Genomic DNA, 19,202 nt, shown 5'->3' on the forward strand with positions numbered 1-19,202 from the left:
TGGGCTTTTCATGGCAATGGAGCTAAACAATTTTCATAATATGTCATGCTTAGTTTGTGTCTAGAGAACACCTCCCATGGAAAATAGACTTGAATATTTTAACAGACTTGTGGCACTATCCCATTGCTGTGGCTATAATCGCTTTTAATTATGTACCCCAAAGACCCAATTTTAGAGTTGGGGTAATCGCTCTTATCATGCAGTGTTAAAACCTACATATGACTGCCATTAGTGGGTATCATTTTTCATTTAACAGCAGTCACAAGGTTGCCAAAGATTTTCTCAGGAGCTCTCCAATTTGCACTTGAAAGGATTGCCCACCACTGCCGAGAAAAAGGACAAGCAAAAGTGCTTGGACGTCAGAGAAACGTGGTTTCCCCCATACTCAGGTGGTCCTGCCAGTGACCACAGACTCACCATCATGTCATTGGAGTCGAGCGGTCTGCCGGTTGGTTTGGAAAGAGGCAGTGCCTCCACTGCAAAACCAAAACAGAGACAAATCACATCAGATTGTATTTACTAGGCATAATACATACTGAGTTCTTCTCAAGGCCAAGGGGCAGGCAGGAGGACTGAAACAGGCGATAAGGACAAAATACTGACTAGTGATTGATTCATGCTGAGTAACAATGTTTCCTTCTATATAGAAGGTACAATTTCCACTAGTAATAATTCTTGGCCATAACCCCTACACTAAATTTGCCTTAAATCTGTAGCATGATTAGAAATGTAAGACTCTCTGGATAAAACATTGTAAAACTAAATATATTCATGAGCAATACATTTTGAGCAATACATCATCTCTTGCCTTAAGGAAAAACCTAAAGATACTGGATGCAATCAAGTGTGGAATTAGCTCTAGCATGAGAATCAGCATTACAATAATTAGACAAATCTTCACAGAAAATCACTCAAAATAATCTAAATAGGATTAGATGTCTACCCAATGTCATGGTTCACATTTCTCAGATCGATGAGAAAACAAGGATGTCTTAATTACAAAAAAATTACATTAGTATTTACATTCATTACTAAGGAAGCAGATTTATGCAACAACTGGAAAATAGGGAAAAACTAATAACTTACTGAGTCAGAGACATACTAATTTCACCCAAGATGAAACAGTTCTCTGCTAAGTTACCAAGTAATGGTAAGTAAGTTAGCAACAACAAATTTGCAGAGGCCAAATTTTTTATGTTTATTTTCAAAATGTTAGATTAGGCAACTATATAATATTTCTCCATTAAAGTGTGCAGAGTTGCTTTCTCTGTAGAGATGCCAAAAACACCATTTGACCCAGGTCCCCAAATTTTTCACATGAGTGTATACTGATAATAGCTGTTTTCTAAACCCTTAAACACTAACCCATAATTGCCCAATTAAATAGCTTTTTATAAATGTTATTCTCTCTGTTGCCAGTACTGCAAGTGTGCTTATCCAATAATCCCACATAACAATTTAGTGCATGTCCTACCGTTTTCCAGCTGGAGAGAGTCCGGATCAACATCAAGAGTGGTGTTCCCATTATTCCCGAGGGTCTCCTTGTGCAGGGCTACGCTGATGTAGTTCCGGAAGTCTGTAATGGTGTAAACCACAGTAGGCAGTTCTTCTGTCTCTGTGTAGGACTTCTCTACTTGGTTGGAATGGAGGGTGATGTAGTGCATGGTTTCATTGTTAATTCCTGTTCCATCTCCTTCCAGAACAATGGCATAGTGTACCACCACAGCCAGACCCCTGTAGAGTGGACAACGGTCAACTGAGAGCAATGGTTGTAATGAAGAGTATTAATAGGTGGATTTTCCCCTCTTTGCTGGGAAGACTCTACAGAAGATATAGGAATGTTGATATGAGAATTTGTTGCCATTCAGCCAATTGATGCCATTTCACTCCAGCTCACGCCTGGTTCCAAGCAACACAAATATGGACTAAACATGATGTGTATATATGAAATGTACACAAATTAGCCACAAATAAAATCTCCAAACTCAAAACTGCAGTTCATAAATAAACACAGAGGTTCAAATGGACAAAAGCGAGTAGAGCAATGTGGAGTCTAGCAGAATGTGTATCATACAGAGGAAAAGCACCACTGGACTAATATGTACCTGATCCAGAGCATCCAAATACATTTCAGGATGTTCTGTTTACACTGAAGGTCTGTCTCATCTATCTGTGCCCCTTAAAATTGTTCAATTACTGCAATTAAGGCTGCAAGACTGTTGCTAGGGAGCAGCTATTACTAGAAATGGAAAAACTAGCAAATGATGTGCTAGAAAACATACATAATGAAAAGGTTAATTCGTCTTATTATTATTAGAATCATGAAGGACTGCAAACATTAATTCCTTAATTATAGCTAACATTAAGGCCGGCCTTAAATCTGATGAAAAACATATTGTGACAATATGTACTGGCCTGACAAAAATATATATTTTTTTCATGGCTGCCCATTCATCATAGAATATTTACTGATTGAAAAGGACAATGACAATATGAACTGGTAGCAATCATTCCTTGTCTAATATAATCACTATAGCTGGAACATCCAACCACCTGCTAATGTAAAATATCTAATTACAATCATCAATTGTCTTAATTATATATAGGTTCTGTTATTTAATGAAAATAAAATGGGCTGATGTTAACACTGGAGGTTGCTGTTGGTCAGTTTATTCAAGTGTCTCTACATATTAAATATTATATTAATATATTAATATATTATTATTTATATATTATTATTAATATATTAATTATATTAATATATTAATATATTAATATTAATATCTCTACATAGTAAATATTAGTTAGCAAAATATAATTCTAGTTCTTAGGTCAACTAGCTTTCAGAAACTGCATGCATTTATGCCCAATGCTCTGGAGCCAAAGACTTGCTAAAAAAATTAAGAATAAGAAAATGCATTTTTTTTTTTTTTGCACAATGAGCTCTGACCTAGATTTTTCCCCTCTTTTATTCCTATTTAGCCTCATATTTCTTGATGAGTGAGAGAAAACCTGGTGAGTTTATGGCCAGATCAATTTTCCCTCCCCTGACAGGCATAATCTCCTTCATAGTCCTGTATCTTTGGCACTACGGCTTGCTGTCCTTTTCTGCAAAACCCTCATTGTTCAGGTGCTTTAGGGGTTCTTGGGGAACTCACAAAATGTCATTAACTGAGAGGAAAATTTCCCCAAACCACAAAGAATCCAACCTCAATTAAATGTGACAGAGGAGAAAATTGAAACAGTCATTAAAATGTAGATTGAATCCTGTATATTTGGTGGGCTGTCTTATTTCAATTAGCAGGGTGACCTTCGTAAACCATTAGTGAAAGATGCATTGCAGAAATACACTAAAACATGTTTTGCCAAGTATTTGTAAGCACTTCTACATTAAAGTTTACCTTAAACGTTGCACAATTATCTTGTATAATCAATATAGAAAAGTAATAATATCACTCAGCCCATTGCTATATGAAGGCTAAAGCTGTATAAAGCCCCCCCAGCAATGGACTGTGAAGCAGTGAACTGCATTTTCTGCTGCTGAGCTCAGTCTATACCTTGTATGAGTTGGTGTGGCACATGTGATCTTCCCAATACCAGTACCTGACCTCATATTTAAAGCCATTACAGCAATGTTCCAAAAGCCAGTTTCCCAGAAGATTAGAAGCTGTTACAGCAGCAAAGAGGGAGAAGCATTCTAATAACACACTTAATTTCAGAAGAAATATTGAATTTGCATGTATCCTATCTTTAGTCCTTCAATTCAGCCCACATGACAAATACCAACAAACCTTTGGAATATTCCCAGCATATTCCCTCAATTGCCAAGATAACTATATGTTGTTCCTGTCATAAACAATAATACCAAAACTTCAGCCATTAGCTATATAAGAGGAGCTCAGAAAATAATATGGAATGTAAAACAAAAGGGGTTTAGCTTTTGGGATTCCTCTGTGCCAAAACCCAGACACATGAATTTCTCATTAGCTGTTTGGGAGGAGCAATGGCCTCCGGGTTCCTGCAGCTGCTGTGTGATATGGCAGCACAGGGAACTCCATAGCTGCCAGGTCAAAGATTTATCAGCCTCTCATGTAATTTTGCACAGGTATGAAAAATGCTGTTTCAACATTCTGCCCATGCACATGCTGTATTCAGTCTGTTTTGTGTTTGGACCATATGATGAGCCATAAATGCCTCATTTTTCTATAAAGATGTATGACTGTTAAAACTTTATGTAGGTCAGAAAGTGTGGTTTCAAATGGAAAATAGGCTACTCACCCTTGGATGTCTTTTTGTGGCCTGGTTTTAGGGATTTATTTGAAAAGAAAAAAGAAAAAGAGGGGAACAAAGTTTAGGATCACAACTGATAGCTCTTCTACTGGAGTTTGGAAGGTTATAGGAATATTGCATTATATAAGTCAACTGGTGTCTTCACCTGAATTCAAGTATAAAAACACTCTTGAACCCTGGAAGGTTTTCAAAGGCATCTTCAATCTGGGGAGAGGGAGAGAGAGAGAGAGATGATGATGATGTGAAATGAATATTAGGGAGTTTCCACAAGCTATGACATCTCTACATTATGAAATCCTGAGCAATCCTGAGAAATGGGAATGCATCTGGAAATGAACATTGTCTTTCCTACCAATATCCAGAGCTGTCAGTTCTCTGAACCTTGCAAGGTAATTTATGATAACCTTGGCTCTCTGTTCCAGGTATTCCCATAAGGATAACCTTAAGTGCCCAAGGTGTATATACTATATGTAGGTTGGACTTTCCTGAATGCATCATTTACCTGGCCCAGAAAACAATAAAAATGAGCAGACCATATCTTTGGCCAAACTCTTCTGGGGCTTTTATAACACAGCAAGGAAAAATGAGAATTGAGAAGGAGAGTGATACAACTTGGAGAGGCAAAGTATGTGGACACTGGAGAATGAGATTGTGGGCACAGGTTGGGCTTGAGATTTCTAGAATATCATGATGTTAGTTTCTGGCCATATATCAAGTATACTACCTTAGAAAATGCAACATGGCAGGCCCACAGCCCTGCAGAGTCCACTTTTCTTTATGTTTCCCTCTAGGATTGAAGGTAGGTTTGGAGCAGTTCATCAGGACAACATTTCAGAGACCTCATCTCTGAAAATTCTTCTTGGTTTGGGGCTCAATCAGTGTTTCCAGAGAGACTTACAGGTCAATTTGTTGTTCAGATCCAGCTAAAATCTAGGTCTGCTAAATTAAAATGAACATTTCCAGATGTTCCTGAGAGTTACACTATGGTGTGGCTCTGCGAGCGGTTTGCATTTTCCTTTAAAGTGGTTAAATCTGGGGTTTGGGATTTGATTAGCACTTAAGGACATACACTACATGGAGCTTACTACCCACCTTTTCAATGAACTGTTTAGACAGCCGCTGGTAGTAAAAGCTTGACGAATCTCTCAGGGCATCATCATAAATCTCTCCTTTTAGTTTGATGCTCAGCTCCACAACATAATCCACCATTGGACGCACAGGCCGAGACAGAGTAGTGTCAACTTCATTACCAATCTGTCCAAAAGGGAAATGACTTTCAGGTTACAAAGGTCCCATCATATTAAATTTTACATAGTTAAGGAATAAGAGTCTTCATAATATAAGCCTTCATATTCACTAAGATACTTGAAAATAAACAACAAATATTGTTGTAACAGCTAGTGGCCACTCACCATGTTGTTTTCTTCAAGAATATCATTGGAGAGATCTTGTGTGGTGGTATGCAATGGAGTCGACAGGGTGTTCTTTTGTGTGTCCATTTTTAATTCATTTAGGCCCACTGTGCTTTCTTCCAGTTTGATTGATGGGGTGGGTTTATCATCCTCTATTTTAGGTGTCTTTCCAGCAGGACCTGTAGTGCCTGGATCAAGAGGTGCTTCAGGGACACCCTCAAACACAGCAGGACTAAGAGAGTCACCTTGCGTTGTGATTTTAGGTGTAGAATCAGGTATCAATTCAATATGTTCATGTACTTTTTTTACCTCAGTCTCTATCTCCTCTATAACCACTTTAGGTGAGCTCTCATCCACCACTATTTCGGTTAATGTTGATGCTGTGGATTCAGGAACCTTAGGTGCCTCAGTAACTTCAGGCGTGTCTTCATCTATAACCCTAGAATTTTCATGCACATCTGATATGGATTTGTCCTCCGCACCCAGAGTTTCATGTACGTCTGAAGTTGTGGCTTCTAATGTCTCACTTCCCTTTGCAGATGCTTCTCCAAATCTAGGTTTTTCTATGTCTGCAAGTGGAAGAGATATGTCTTCTACCACAATTGTTTTAGGTAAGTCCAATGCTGTCTTCTCCCTAGGTGTTTCTTTTTCCATTGCAAAACCAACCCCTACTGTGGTGGGAGTGTCATCTTCAGTGCCAGGAGTTTCATCTTTAGATTCAGGAGTAACCATATCTTCATCCTCAGTGCCAGGTAAAACCTCAGATGTTACCTGACCATCTTCTGTGTCAGGTATAACTGCAAATGCTTCCTCTTTATTGTCAGGTAAAACCTCAGGTGTTCCATTTTCAGCATCAGGTATAACTGCAGATACTTTCTCTTCAGTATCAGGTAAAACCTCAGGTGTGCCAACCTCAGTGTCAGGTATAACTGCTGGTGCTTTCTCTTCAGTATCAGGTAAAACGTCAAGTGTGCCATCCTCAGTGCCAGGTATAACTGCAGGTGCTAGCTCTTTAGTATCAGGTAAAACGTCAAGTGTGCCATCCTCAGTGCCAGGTATAACTGCAGGTGCTAGCTCTTTAGTATCAGGTAAAACTTCAGGTGTTCCATCTTCAGTGTCAGGTATAACTGCAGATACGTCCTCCTCAGTATCAGGTAAAGCCTCATGTGTGCCATCTTCAGTGTCGGGTATAACAGCAGGTACTTCCTCTTCAGTATCAGGTAAACCCTCAGGTGTTCTAATTTCAGTGTCAGGTATAACAGCAGGTACTTCCTCTTTAGTGTCAGGTAAAACCTCAGGTGTTCCATCTTCAGTGGCAGGTATAAAGGTTGGTACTACCTCTTTAGTATCAGGTAAAACATCAAGTGTGCCATCCTCAGTGCCAGGTATAACTGCAGGTGCTAGCTCTTTAGTATCAGGTAAAACTTCAGGTGTTCCATCTTCTGTGTCAGGTATAACTGCAGATACGTCCCCCTCAGTATCAGGTAAAGCCTCATGTGTGCCATCTTCAGTGTCGGGTATAACAGCAGGTACTTCCTCTTCAGTATCAGGTAAACCCTCAGGTGTTCTAATTTCAGTGTCAGGTATAACAGCAGGTACTTCCTCTTTAGTGTCAGGTAAAACCTCAGGTGTTCCATCTTCAGTGGCAGGTATAAAGTTTGGTACTACCTCTTTAGTGTCAGGTAAAACGTCAGGTGTTCCATCCGCAGTGTCAGGTATAACAGTAGGTACTTCCTCTTTAGTATCAGGTAAAACCTCAGGTGTTCCATCTTCAGTGTCAGGTTTAAAAGCAGGAACTTTCTCTTTATTATCAAGGAGAACAAAAGGTGTTCCATCTTCAGTGTCAGGTATAATGGTAGGTACTTCCTCTTTAGTATCAGGTAAAACCTCAGGTGTTCCATCCTCAGTGTCAGGTATAAAGACAGGAACTTCGTCTTTTGTATCAGGGAAATCCAAAGGTGTTCCATCTTCTGTGTCAGATGTAACAGTAGGTACTTCTTCTTTAGTATCAAGTAAAACCTCAGGTATACCATCTTCCTTGTCAGGTATAACCTCATGTGCATCATTTTTAATATCATATATGACTTCAGGTATGCCATGTTCAACATCAGTTTCTACCTCAGTTATTTCTACATCATTATCAAAAATAACCACAGGTGTGGTATCTTCATTACCTGATGTGACTCCAAGTGTGTCAACATTATTATCAGGTGAGACATTTTTAGCAGTAACATCATGTATGACTGTAGGTGTGACACTAGAATCATGCCTAACCTTTAAAGCAGAGTCAGATTTGCCATCATGAACTTCAACAACAATTTCAGGTTTGACCTCAGGTGTAATCTCTGTAGGTCTTGTGGACGGGTTTTTGTCCTCTATAAGTATATCCTCTGCAGTCTTTTCTGTCATTACTTTCACAACAGCAACCTCAGTTATTTGCACGACTGTAGGATGTTCTGGTACTGTAACTTCAGGAGCAATAGTTGTACTTTTTGTTACATCTGTAAGTGTGTTTTTTTTAACAGAATAGGCATCTGTAACAAGCTCCTTATGTAAAACTTTTACTGTAGTTTCAGATAAGTCTAATGTAGTAGAATGAGGTGCACCTGTAGTGCCTTCAAGTTGATCCTCTTCTGTACCACCAGTGGTTCTCCCTACAATAGCAGCAACTGGTATGCTGTCTTCCAAAGATACCTCATGGGTTGGAGACCCAGGTAGAACTCCAGCTGCCCCTTCTTCATCCAAATCAACTGCAGTTATTTCTTCCTTATTAGCTATAGTACTCTCCTCTGTGACTTCAGTTGGATCAGTTACTTGAAGCTCCCCTTGTGTGAATCTCCCATTGTCTGGCTCTGGTGTGATATCTTCAATCTCATCCTCAGTTTTCTCTTCAGTGTCCTGCACTACAACCACATGTGTATCTCCTTCAGTCCTTTTTGGTGATTCCTTATCTGTGGCATTTTCAGGTAAATCATCCTCATGAGGCTTAGGCACATCTTCCGCAACAACTTTCCCAGGTGCCATTTCTTTAACATCATCAAATTTGTCCTTAACTGAACGTGTATCACTACCCGTGTTGGGAGGTTCAACTTTAGGTGTGTCAGATAAGTCCTCCAGAGCTGGAGGTTGTTCAGTATTGTTCACCACCAGCTGTTCATATTTAGTGGGTTGAGGTGTGCTGTGCAAATTAGGGCTAGGTGAAAACTGTACTGCTGTTCCTGTTTCATGAGTATAATGAGTGTCATCATCTGTTACCTGCATTGGTTCTTGAGGTGACCCATATTCTGGGCCTACTGTGATTTCCTCTAAATCAGAATTAACAAGAGTGCCCACACTGGCCTTTAAAGTAGTCTCTGAAATGTCCCTGACTTCACCATCTCCCAAGGCAACTTTTGATGTTTTAGTTGTACTTTCTCCAGGGGCTTCCTGGTTCACCTCCAGTTCAGTGCTGAGGCTTATCTGATCAGTTGCCTGACCGGTGACTTGTGTCGTGGAATTGGGGCTTATCCCTTGCAAGTCCTCAAAGGTCGGGGTAAGAGTAGGCTTAGAGGTGACCTCTAGAGTAACTTCCAGTCCTGTGGCCATGCTGGTGGCTGCGATTAGTTGTACTGTAGTCTGCACTGTTGTAACTTTAGTCTCTGTTGCAACAAATGCTGTTTCCTTTGGAGCAATTGTAGTCTGTTGTGGTGTAAATGTAGTCTGTTCTACATGTATTGTAGAGTCCCCTTTTGGATTTATTTCTAGGGATTTTGTTGGTGAAGCTGATATCGTTTCCAGTAACAAAGAGAGAGAGAAAGAATGAGAAAGGGAAAAATATGAGTTTATGAGCTCCAGATTTAAACTTTAGACATACCACTACCTTATTACATCCATACAATATAGCACTGTTGGTGCTTTTTCATCAGTTCCTAAATTGCACTGATTACCATTAATGACAAAATTGCTTACTGGCCACTTAAAACAAGGTGGTGAAACCACTTATTTGTGTTTATGCCTTTTCCTCCCAGAGGTTACATCACATTCAGACAGTTAGTTACAGCAGTTTAAAAGGCTAACAACCGTCTGCATGTACTGATACTGTCCATTTGTCAGACACCACGACTAAGATGGATTAGCAGCTATTCTGAGAGCAACGTAGGTCCTGGGCCTCATGCAGACTAATGGCTTTAGTGAAACTGAACAACAGGTAGGGAGAAAATCTGTTATGTTGCCAAGCATAATAAAGAGCAAATGAAAAATTATTCTACATTTTTAAATGGCTAATACAGAATAAAAGCTATTAAGAAACAAGGTGTATTATTCAGTTTAATGTTAATCAACCTCTACTGAGTGTAATTTCGTTTCATTTTAAACCTTTTAAGCATATTTGGTTGGCATTTTCCTATATGCACATTTATGCAGGAATGTATTGGTGATTAAACAAATTATGTTTAATCACAATTTATATAAAATAAATGAAATCTTGATAAGACCGATACAGCAATTTAAATAATTCCCTTAAAATTACTGTGAAAACTTGTGTAAACAGAAAAATAATATATACATTTCTACTTTTTTTTTATAGCTGAGCTCATGATATTTTCACAAGTGGAAAACTTCACAAAGGTCTAGAGACAATGGCAGACTGCTTAAGAAAAGTTATTACTGTACATCTGTGGCCTATCATTACCTACCATTTTTACACCTGAGTTTTCAGTTTTTGTATTTTAGTAATTAAAGTTAAGATGAGAGTATCACATATGGTTTTACAGGGTTTTCATGGCTATTGTGCTTTGGCAATATACCGTTGTAGTGTGGAAGGTGGGAATGATGCAAAGCCAGACCATTAGTAGTGAATGAATGGTAATTTTCAGATGTGACAAATACATAATACAGTATCTCCATACAGTTTCAATCCTACTACTCTACAGCTCTACTGCTAATTTCTACAGACACTAAAAACCAGACCTTTTTCAGTTGTGGTGACAACAATATTAGCTTTTGTTGGAGGTGACGTAATATGCTGGCTGTGAAAGAAAATAATGTTACAAAGATATTTAGTGCATAACCAAACAGAATGCAAAAAGAAATTAATTTCTCCCAAATTCCTGTCAGCTACACAAGGGGTTTTCAGTTTTTTGTTGTTTTTTTCCCCCAAAAAACTGAAGCTGAAGGCATTATTAATTTGCACATTAATTTAAAAAAATTATATATATATATATATATATATATATATATATATATATATATATATATATATATATATATATATATATATATGCATATTGTGTATATGGTATTGTATATACACAATACTAGTTCTAGTTTCGCAAAAGCCAAGGATGTTCACAGGCTATCCAGCAAAATCTAGTAATTTGTAATTTCATCAGCAAAGTGTCAGTGCTAGTGTTGAGAAAAATTTGCATTTGTTGCTTATTCTTTGCAACAAAAGCCTGGTATTAAACTGGTACTTTACTGAGGAAATGGATCACATTTTTACAGTAGGATCACAAGTTTAAAAGTCCACTGAGAAGTACAACAGCATAAAAATATATTACAGATAGTAGAACTACAAATAGTGAACTTTAAAGGAATATACCACCAATACAAAATAATGCTAATGGGGACCAGTTAGCATGATGTGGTTTATGTGATGTTAACTGGCCTATGGAGTGGATATTGGTTTGCCCATGGGGGTCAATGGGCCTACCTGCACTCAGGCTGCCATGAGTGGGTGGGTTCTCTGGTGCAACACAAACATGGAATCATGTGAATACATCGGGAGATATCTTATGTCTGTATAAAAGACTTACAAAAGGGACTCCATAAAATCGACGATGTTATCACTTAAATTCAGTTACATCTGCTGTCAGCAGAATTGGAGCTTTCTTTTTTCTACTGATACACAAGGCTTGGTTTATTGTTGGATGCATTATGATTTTGTTTCCTGAGTGAGTTCACAAGCTTATTCAGAGTGCAAGTCAAATTGATAAAAGATTATTGCAGTTTGGTTATATCATGGTAATTTGTGTCAGAAATGTAACTAAAATTGTTGAATTCTCGACTTTGGCTTTGTTAGATCGGTATTTTACACACAAATATAATAAAATCATGTATGCAAATGCAGAATAAATGCTTTGTTTTTGCAACTTATTTGAGAACTGGTTTATAATGTTTTTAATCAAATTAGCATATAAATAATAAAAATAAAACTACAAAACTCACCGTGTTGATGCCATTGCCACTCTCTGAAATTAGAAACAAAAACAAAGTAAGACTTAGATATGTAGTAAATGATTTAAAAAAGGTAGTTTTCATTAATTAAATGGACTTTCTTGCTAGAATCATCTAGTATTCATTTGGGTGACGATTTATAATTAGTATTAAAATAAAGTATTCAATGAAATTAGGAAATTATCATTTGTGCTAGAGGAAAACATGTTTAATACATCAGAAGTATACACTAGTATAAGCCAGAGACATTTGTGGCTCCTTACAATTCACTCAGAAATGTCCAAAGCCTTTTGGACACAAACCTACAGAAGTCTGCAAAAACCTGTTCAAAGCATTACGGGCTTTTGTATGCCATTTTCCATTTTATGTAAATGAGGGAGACAAAGTATTTTAGTCTAAAAAGCCAAAAAATGTAATGACACTCTAAGAATAGTCTGTTTCATATAAACAGTGCTTGGTTTGATGTTAAGTTTTCTAACACAGACTAATTAATTTTTAAGCACAGAAAAGAGTCCAAATAATTTCAGCACCCCTGAGGTTAACTGAGGCTCCTTTGACTCACGCTGGTGACAAGGGCTATGTGCTCGGGTGACTGGCTGAAGCGCTTGCCAATGTCAAAGACACTAATGCTGCCGTTCTGGCACCTAGTGATCCACAGCTGGTACTCGTCTCTCTCAGGAAGCCTGTCCCAGAAGATCTTAAACGCCTCCCACACAGTCTCCTGACAAACTGAGGAGTACACATACACACACACACACACACACACATATATATATATATATATATATATATATATATATGCACAGTAAGGTTTGAACATTTGGAATCACCTGACATACATACATAAATACAACTGTCGCATAAAAATATGTAGAAAATATCAAAGTGTTTTGAAGCATTATGGTATAAGGGGGAGAACATAAAAGTATAAAAGGAGCATTCATGAAAACATCAGTTTTTGCAAGGGAAATAGTTTGCTGCTCATTACTTTATGCCAAACATCATCAAACTATTAAAACATTTTCAATGTAAGATTCCACAGAAGGTCTTTTATCATATAATACTTTTTAAATGATTTTGGGAATCTGGAGAAATACCAGACCATGTAGGGTAAGGCCAAACACCAATATTGAATGAGTGTGACCTTCAAGCCCTCAGATAGCACTGCATATGCAACTGTCAGATGGTCAGAAAGGCATGTGAAAGGGGTGCTATGGTCAGAAGAGTACACTTTTAAATTGGGGTTAATGAAAAATGAAAGTGTTTAGAAGCTAATGACAAAAATAACCTCCAAATTTTATAAGTGATTTGTACATCAGTGTCCACTTGCATATGTGAGAATTTTCCATTAATGTCTAGGTAAACGAGTGTTTAGAGAGACAAACACTGCAATCAAGTTCACTATTTATTGGGAAGTTCATGGTTATGTCAGCAAGACAATGCCAGGCCTCATTTAGTATTTGCTACAGTAATATGGCTTCATAGACAAGTGTGCCTGTCTAAGCTGCCAAAAGTCCAGATTTTTTTCCAATGGCACATCATGAACAAGAATATCAGTCAATGGCTTCCATACATTTACGAGCAGCTGAATTCTTGTGTCAAGCCAGAAAGGGCAAAGATTCCACTTGCAAAATTTTAACAATATGTATCCTCAGTTCCCAAATTATTAAACAGTGCTATTAAAAGGAGGGAAACACATGCCTCTGTCTTAACTTTTTGGAGTGTGTTCATTTATTCATTGTCTGAAACCACTTATCCAGTTCAGGGTTGCAGTGGGTCCTACCCAGAATCACTCACATTCACTCACACACTCACACCTATGGACACTTCTGAGTCGCCAATCCACATACCAACATGTGTTTTTGGACCATAGGTAACCGGAGGTCCGGAGGTAACCGGAGCACCTGGAGGAAACCCATGTGGACACGGGGCGAACACACCAAACTCCTCACATTCACCCAGAGTGGGACTTGAACCCACAACCCCAGGATGTCAGAGCTGTGTGATTGCTACATTACCTGCTGCCCCATCGTGCCGGTCTGGAGTGTATTGCAGGCCTGAAATTCTAAATGTGTTTCTATTTATCAAGTACGATTAACTCGTTAAGTGCAAATATTGGAAACATTTTCTTTGTATCTTTGTCAGTTTTTTTTATCTAATTGTCTTGTTTTAATTACATTTTACAACATTTTCCAGTTTTTCTGTATACTGTATAATGTATGTGTGTATGTATATATACATATACATGACCAGCCATTTCACTGTGGACACTTCCTTGTTTCTAGTTTCACTGTCCATTCTCTCAGGTCCACTGACATCACATTGACCACTGACAAGCATTTTGAAGGTCTACAATAACAGACTATAGTCTGTTGCATTGCATACAGTGTTTGTCCATTTTCACCACCAACACAGACCATGTATGATTTGGGTTGTGCATCCTCCTCAGCACTGTAGAGACATTTACTTGGTGGTAGTCTGTTAAAGAGAACGTCTACGATTGTGGTGAAATGCAATTCTAAGGTATGTGTCTTTTAAGGTGTAACTGCTGTTTGTGTGTGGCTGAAGTTTGTCTATAAGTTTTTACTCACTGTTTGAATAACCACAGAAACTCATAACATGAGCTGTTTGGTTTTGTAGCACTTTTTGTAATGCAGTTAACCATCTCCAGACCTTTCCAACTTAAGTGATCCAAAACAGCAAAAATAAGTCAATATCATACAACTATGGAGCAGGAATGGAGTAAGCCTCATTTTAGTTCGTGTTTTTCCACGTTTGGGGTTCTTAAACACCTCTCGATGCCTCTGCCATGAGCAGGAAAAGAGAGAGAAACACTAGCATAATGGACTGATTCAGTTTATTTTTTAAATTAATTTATAGACACTGGGCTTTGTAAACACATTAGGCCAGTTTCGAGCACAAACACAGACTTGAGAGCTAGTGAATGGTGAGGAAACATCTTCTGAATTTTATTTTTTTGATTACAATAGTGAACTACGCCATTAATGTGTGTCATGAAGGACTGGCTCATAAACATTCATTCTCTATGATGGTTTGCTGTTTCAGGTGAGAAAATAATGAAAGCAACCTCAGAGAGAATGGAAATATTTCACTGAGCCATTTGCCTACACTTTAGACACAACTGTTTTTTTTCATCCACTGTTATTTTTTTTTCTAGCAAAAGAAACTTTTGTACATGTGCGACCCCTGCATCCTCAATGTATTCTACATGTGGGAAAAAATAAACAGGAACATCAACCTGGGGCAACTATTACGTAATGGTCCATGCATCCATTGCATGACTGAAAACCACTGTTTTCTTAATCAGTTTGTTCAGAAACAAAGGTATGATGGACGTACTATTGCTAGAACTGTTTGGCATCACTATGTTTGGACATATGTGACCCCTATATCCTTTTAATCAGTGTACCCTACGCATGGATAAACAAGCAGGAAGTGCAACCTGAGGGAACAAAATATGATTCTGAGAACAACTGTTAATATTTGAGTTCACAGTAGGGCAAACGCCCCCCTGCCTTCAGTGCTCCTCCAGAAGCTTGACTGATTTTGTGTTGTATATTTCTGTCTGTGTGAGTTTGCAGATACAGGTGCTGGCTTTGAACACTGGTCTTTTTACAGCATGCAAAGACAGAGAGCTAGCAAAGTGTGATGTATCATTTGCATTATCATGTGAGGTATCAAGAAAAGTCCTTCATTTTTATCTCCTCAAATCCCTAAATGGAAAAAAACAAGCAGGAGCCTGAACCTGGAGCAATCTTTCATAACACTGTTAGAATATCCCCCAAACATCTGCCTGCTCAAGTAAGGACTTGTTGTGAGAGAGGCATTGGACTTCTTTATCGGTAAATTAACACTTGCTTCTGGTGTTAATTTTATGCTCAATAATGATATAATCACGTTTCCGTTTCCTTTGCTATGTTGTTCAATAATAGGGGTAGACGTATTTGTAAAACTTTAATGATTGTATTTAATAGTTTATAGATATGCAGACATTGTTTTTCCAATTTAATCCACTTGTGGACAAGCAAAAAAGAAGATAAACCTGGGTAACATTTTCAGCAATGTTTCGGCAATATTCCCTTAATATCTGCCTACTGAAGTAAAGAGTAATTTTGTTGAGAGGGGGTTTTCATGGGTTTCATATTTTCCTGGCAGCCTGAACGTGTGTATAGTGCACAGAACATAAAGAAAATTGCAGTAGCATAATTGCAGAGGAGGATGAAAAATGACCAGAGCAAAAAAGAGAGACGGAGTGAGACTGTGTGTATGTGTGTGTGGCAGGGGGTGCGTGGCTGCTGCAGAGGAATGCTAAATCGCGCACTTGAACATGAGTTACTGCATCAGCAAAGAGACAGTAAGCCACTTCCAAAACACACAGTTTATGCATCATAGAGACCGTTGGAGAACCATAAACTGCAAAAAAATTAAAGGCAAAACTAAAATGAAAAATGTTGTCATCACAACATTTGATGTAAACATGCCTGCTTACATATTTTAGTAGTTGATGGACACACCTCTAGAAATTCTCCACTTTAAAGAGTAGGAAAACACCATTCCTTTGTATCTCAAAGGTAAGAGGAACATTTTAAAAATTACAACTTTATGCAGGGTGAACTTTTGGGGGTATGTTTTTATTAACTGTAAATGTACACAAGCCTCTAGACACCTCCTGTAATTAATAATTAGTTGGCATGTCTTGACCACACCCAACACTGAACTTGAGAGAGAGGAGGTGAATTCTGGCAAGGCATTCTGGGTTGCCTTGCTGTGGCCACAGAAGATGGACACCACCCACTGTTATTAAGCAGGAGAAAGCTGTCATGGAAAGAACAGAGGTGACAGGGTAGTGGTGGGATGTGAGGTTTTTGCCACAAAAAAGGGAGAGGGGACAGGTCATGGTATGTGTAGGAGGAGGATCTGTGGATGTGGTCCTATGTCCAGACTGAAGTTATTTCACATTTCATTTAATTCAAATTTAAGGTGCACCCTTTTTTGAATGCAAATGTTCAATAATACAAGTATATTCTATATAGAAATGCGTGAAATCAAATGAAATTTCCTGCATTTCCTGCAAACAGTTCACTCTGGCTAATTCTAGATGTCAGCTATATGAGTATAAAGCTACCAGCATTAGGCTTTGTAGCAGCAGTACTGTGTTTTCTTAAACATCTAATAGGTTTGCAATAATCTATGATCCAAAACTGATCATCCAATATTAGTACCTGATCTCACTAAAATTAATGTGGCTAAATGCCATCAGATACTCACAAAAATGTTCCAACATCTAATGTAAAAGCTTATTAGAACTACAACATCTAAGAGAAAAACACTTGAGAAAAAAACATATTTTTTTAAAATAACCCAATGAAACAAACCTTCCCAGATAACAAATCTAAATAATGAATAGTACTTCACCCACATAATTCTTCCTGCCTTACTTTAACTACCTATGCATAGACGATACTTAGTAAGTTTAGGCAACCCTGGGCAAATTGGACAAAGATAAAGAGTGCACACAAGAGTGTATCCAATTATAGATACATCCGGTTGCATACACTACTTTTACCCTCACCTCGAAGATGAAAGTATTCCAGATGATTTTGCAGGGCTTGCTTCACAGTCTCTTGAGAGCAGAGTTTTACACCATTAGGAAAAAGTATGTCTCGTTTCCGTCTCGACAGAGCACCTCTCCCCTCTCTAGATGTGGACCCTGACACTTGGCTGACCTTTGGGAACACCATCTGACCATCCTCAATCCCAGAACTTAACACATTCCTTGTATGACTGTTTTCAAGATCGATAATGCCATTGTGGACCCCTAGAGTTGCATCTGTAAAAGGGTATTTGACAACCAATTAGTCCTTTGTATCAGGACACTGCACTGGCAAATCAAGGATCAAAATACAGTAAATAATATACATTTTCTGTCATATATGCAAATGTGTGTATATATACATACACACACACACACATACATTATATATATATGATCAAGAAAATATTTCAAATATTTTACACTTACATTAAAATGTTGCATTTTTGCCTTCTATTCTAAAGCAATGATATTAGAGGTATAAGGATTTGTCATGCTAAAAGTCATACATAAAATTTACTCTGACATTAAAATACATACCAGTGTTTAGGAGGAAGTGTCCCATCAAAAGTAAGACCCCAAGCCCAAACCAAACCCATTTCAACCATAGGCACAGCATTGTTGATTCCTGAATCCTAGCCCACTCTTTAAAAAAAGATTTTACACAACCTGCTGATGCTAAACTTAAAGTGAGAAGTATCAATTCAGCAGTAGCTTCAATTTATGGATCCGCTGCATACCGGCTAGCATGACTCAAAGAAAAAAAAAATACAGATATTGCTCTATAGTGAAAGCACTATAGTGTTTTAATGAGGCATTGTTTGGGCTCCCGGGGACTCACTGACGTAGCCCCGAGCTCAAGCCTCCAAGCTCTTCTTAGCAGATGGCTCTTTGGGGAGGGTTTTTCAGTGCACTAATCCTATTTGTTAAGTCCTCTGAGGGAAGCATGTCCAGGAGTCACAGATACCGCCACACGGCCCACCTGCAAAACTCCAATGACATCCAGACACAGGCAGCAATTAAGACACTTTACTGCTCTGATGTTTACATCTTCTCCATTCTGCCCCAGGATAATGATAGCAATAGAGATCCGAGGTTTACAAAATAATCTAATCCTACACCAGTGAATGATATCAGTGATCCCAGAATCATTAAACTATTAACTTGGACCACGTCTGCATGCTAAGGTCCAGATGGTGTGGTCAGACTAGTAATCCCCAGGCATTCCATATGTGAAAAGGCTTGAACATTGTGCTGATATCTTGTTTTCTTTCTCAAAGGTCAAAGCAGAAAGCACAAGCTTGGCTTCAGTGTGGTGTGGAGTGTTGTGTTAGTCAGGTTACTTCACTAACACACATATGCTAACCAACTTAATGAAGATACTATAGCCAAAAGTGGTTGATCACAGGGTCAGAAAGTTTTGGAAGAAGAAATAATTAGAAGATTAGATCTAAAATGTCTAAGCATTACAAACAATCAGTGTTTTGGAACCAGCAGAACAACATTGATTATGGATATGCTAATGCAGAAATCAGAAATTCAGACTGCTCCAATCCAGTCCTATCTGAATATTTAAGAGACCTAAGCAACATTTGATTCGATTTGGACATTCAGTTCAGTGATATTCTGAGTACAAGAATGGAATACAAACAAACAGAAAAAAAACATTACAC

At 38.2% G+C, this 19,202-nt stretch overlaps 2 protein-coding genes across 2 annotated transcripts in view; both read right to left on the reverse strand.

Annotated features, from left to right (window-relative positions):
• The window catches only part of LOC136678433 (mucin-17-like), a 26,694-nt gene extending 17,407 nt beyond the window's left edge, over window positions 1-9,287 (reverse strand). Inside the window, exons 1-6 of the mRNA XM_066656485.1 lie at window positions 5,703-9,287; window positions 5,383-5,544; window positions 4,436-4,494; window positions 4,279-4,299; window positions 1,475-1,734; window positions 418-476 (exon numbers count right to left, since the gene is read on the reverse strand). Coding sequence (XP_066512582.1) covers window positions 418-476; window positions 1,475-1,734; window positions 4,279-4,299; window positions 4,436-4,494; window positions 5,383-5,544; window positions 5,703-9,287 — 4,146 coding nt within the window. The remainder of the gene's footprint in view (window positions 1-417; window positions 477-1,474; window positions 1,735-4,278; window positions 4,300-4,435; window positions 4,495-5,382; window positions 5,545-5,702) is intronic.
• On the reverse strand, window positions 9,186-17,677 carry LOC136678434 (interphotoreceptor matrix proteoglycan 2-like). The gene is made up of 4 exons (XM_066656486.1): window positions 17,509-17,677; window positions 12,478-12,644; window positions 11,907-11,929; window positions 9,186-9,463 (listed from the first exon to the last, which is right to left on the reverse strand). Exons 1-4 carry the CDS (start codon window positions 17,675-17,677, stop codon window positions 9,334-9,336), a joined length of 489 nt encoding a protein of 162 aa, XP_066512583.1. The 3' UTR covers window positions 9,186-9,333.
• Between the last annotated feature and the right edge of the window lie 1,525 nt (window positions 17,678-19,202).

The sequence above is a fragment of the Hoplias malabaricus genome, chromosome Y (genome assembly GCF_029633855.1).
Source record: "Hoplias malabaricus isolate fHopMal1 chromosome Y, fHopMal1.hap1, whole genome shotgun sequence".
NCBI lineage: Eukaryota > Metazoa > Chordata > Actinopteri > Characiformes > Erythrinidae > Hoplias > Hoplias malabaricus.

Excerpts from the sequence above, each read along its gene's own strand:
- LOC136678434 (XM_066656486.1), bottom strand. The coding sequence starts at position 17,677 with ATGGTGTTCCCAAAGGTCAGCCAAGTGTCAGGGTCCACATCTAGAGAG. Across the intron at positions 11,930-12,477 it reads ACATAGCCCTTGTCACCAGC|AGAGTGGCAATGGCATCAAC; the intron begins GTGAGTCAAAGG and ends TTCTAATTTCAG. Across the intron at positions 9,464-11,906 it reads GTGGCAATGGCATCAACACG|CTTCACCAACAAAATCCCTA; the intron begins GTGAGTTTTGTA and ends AAACGATATCAG.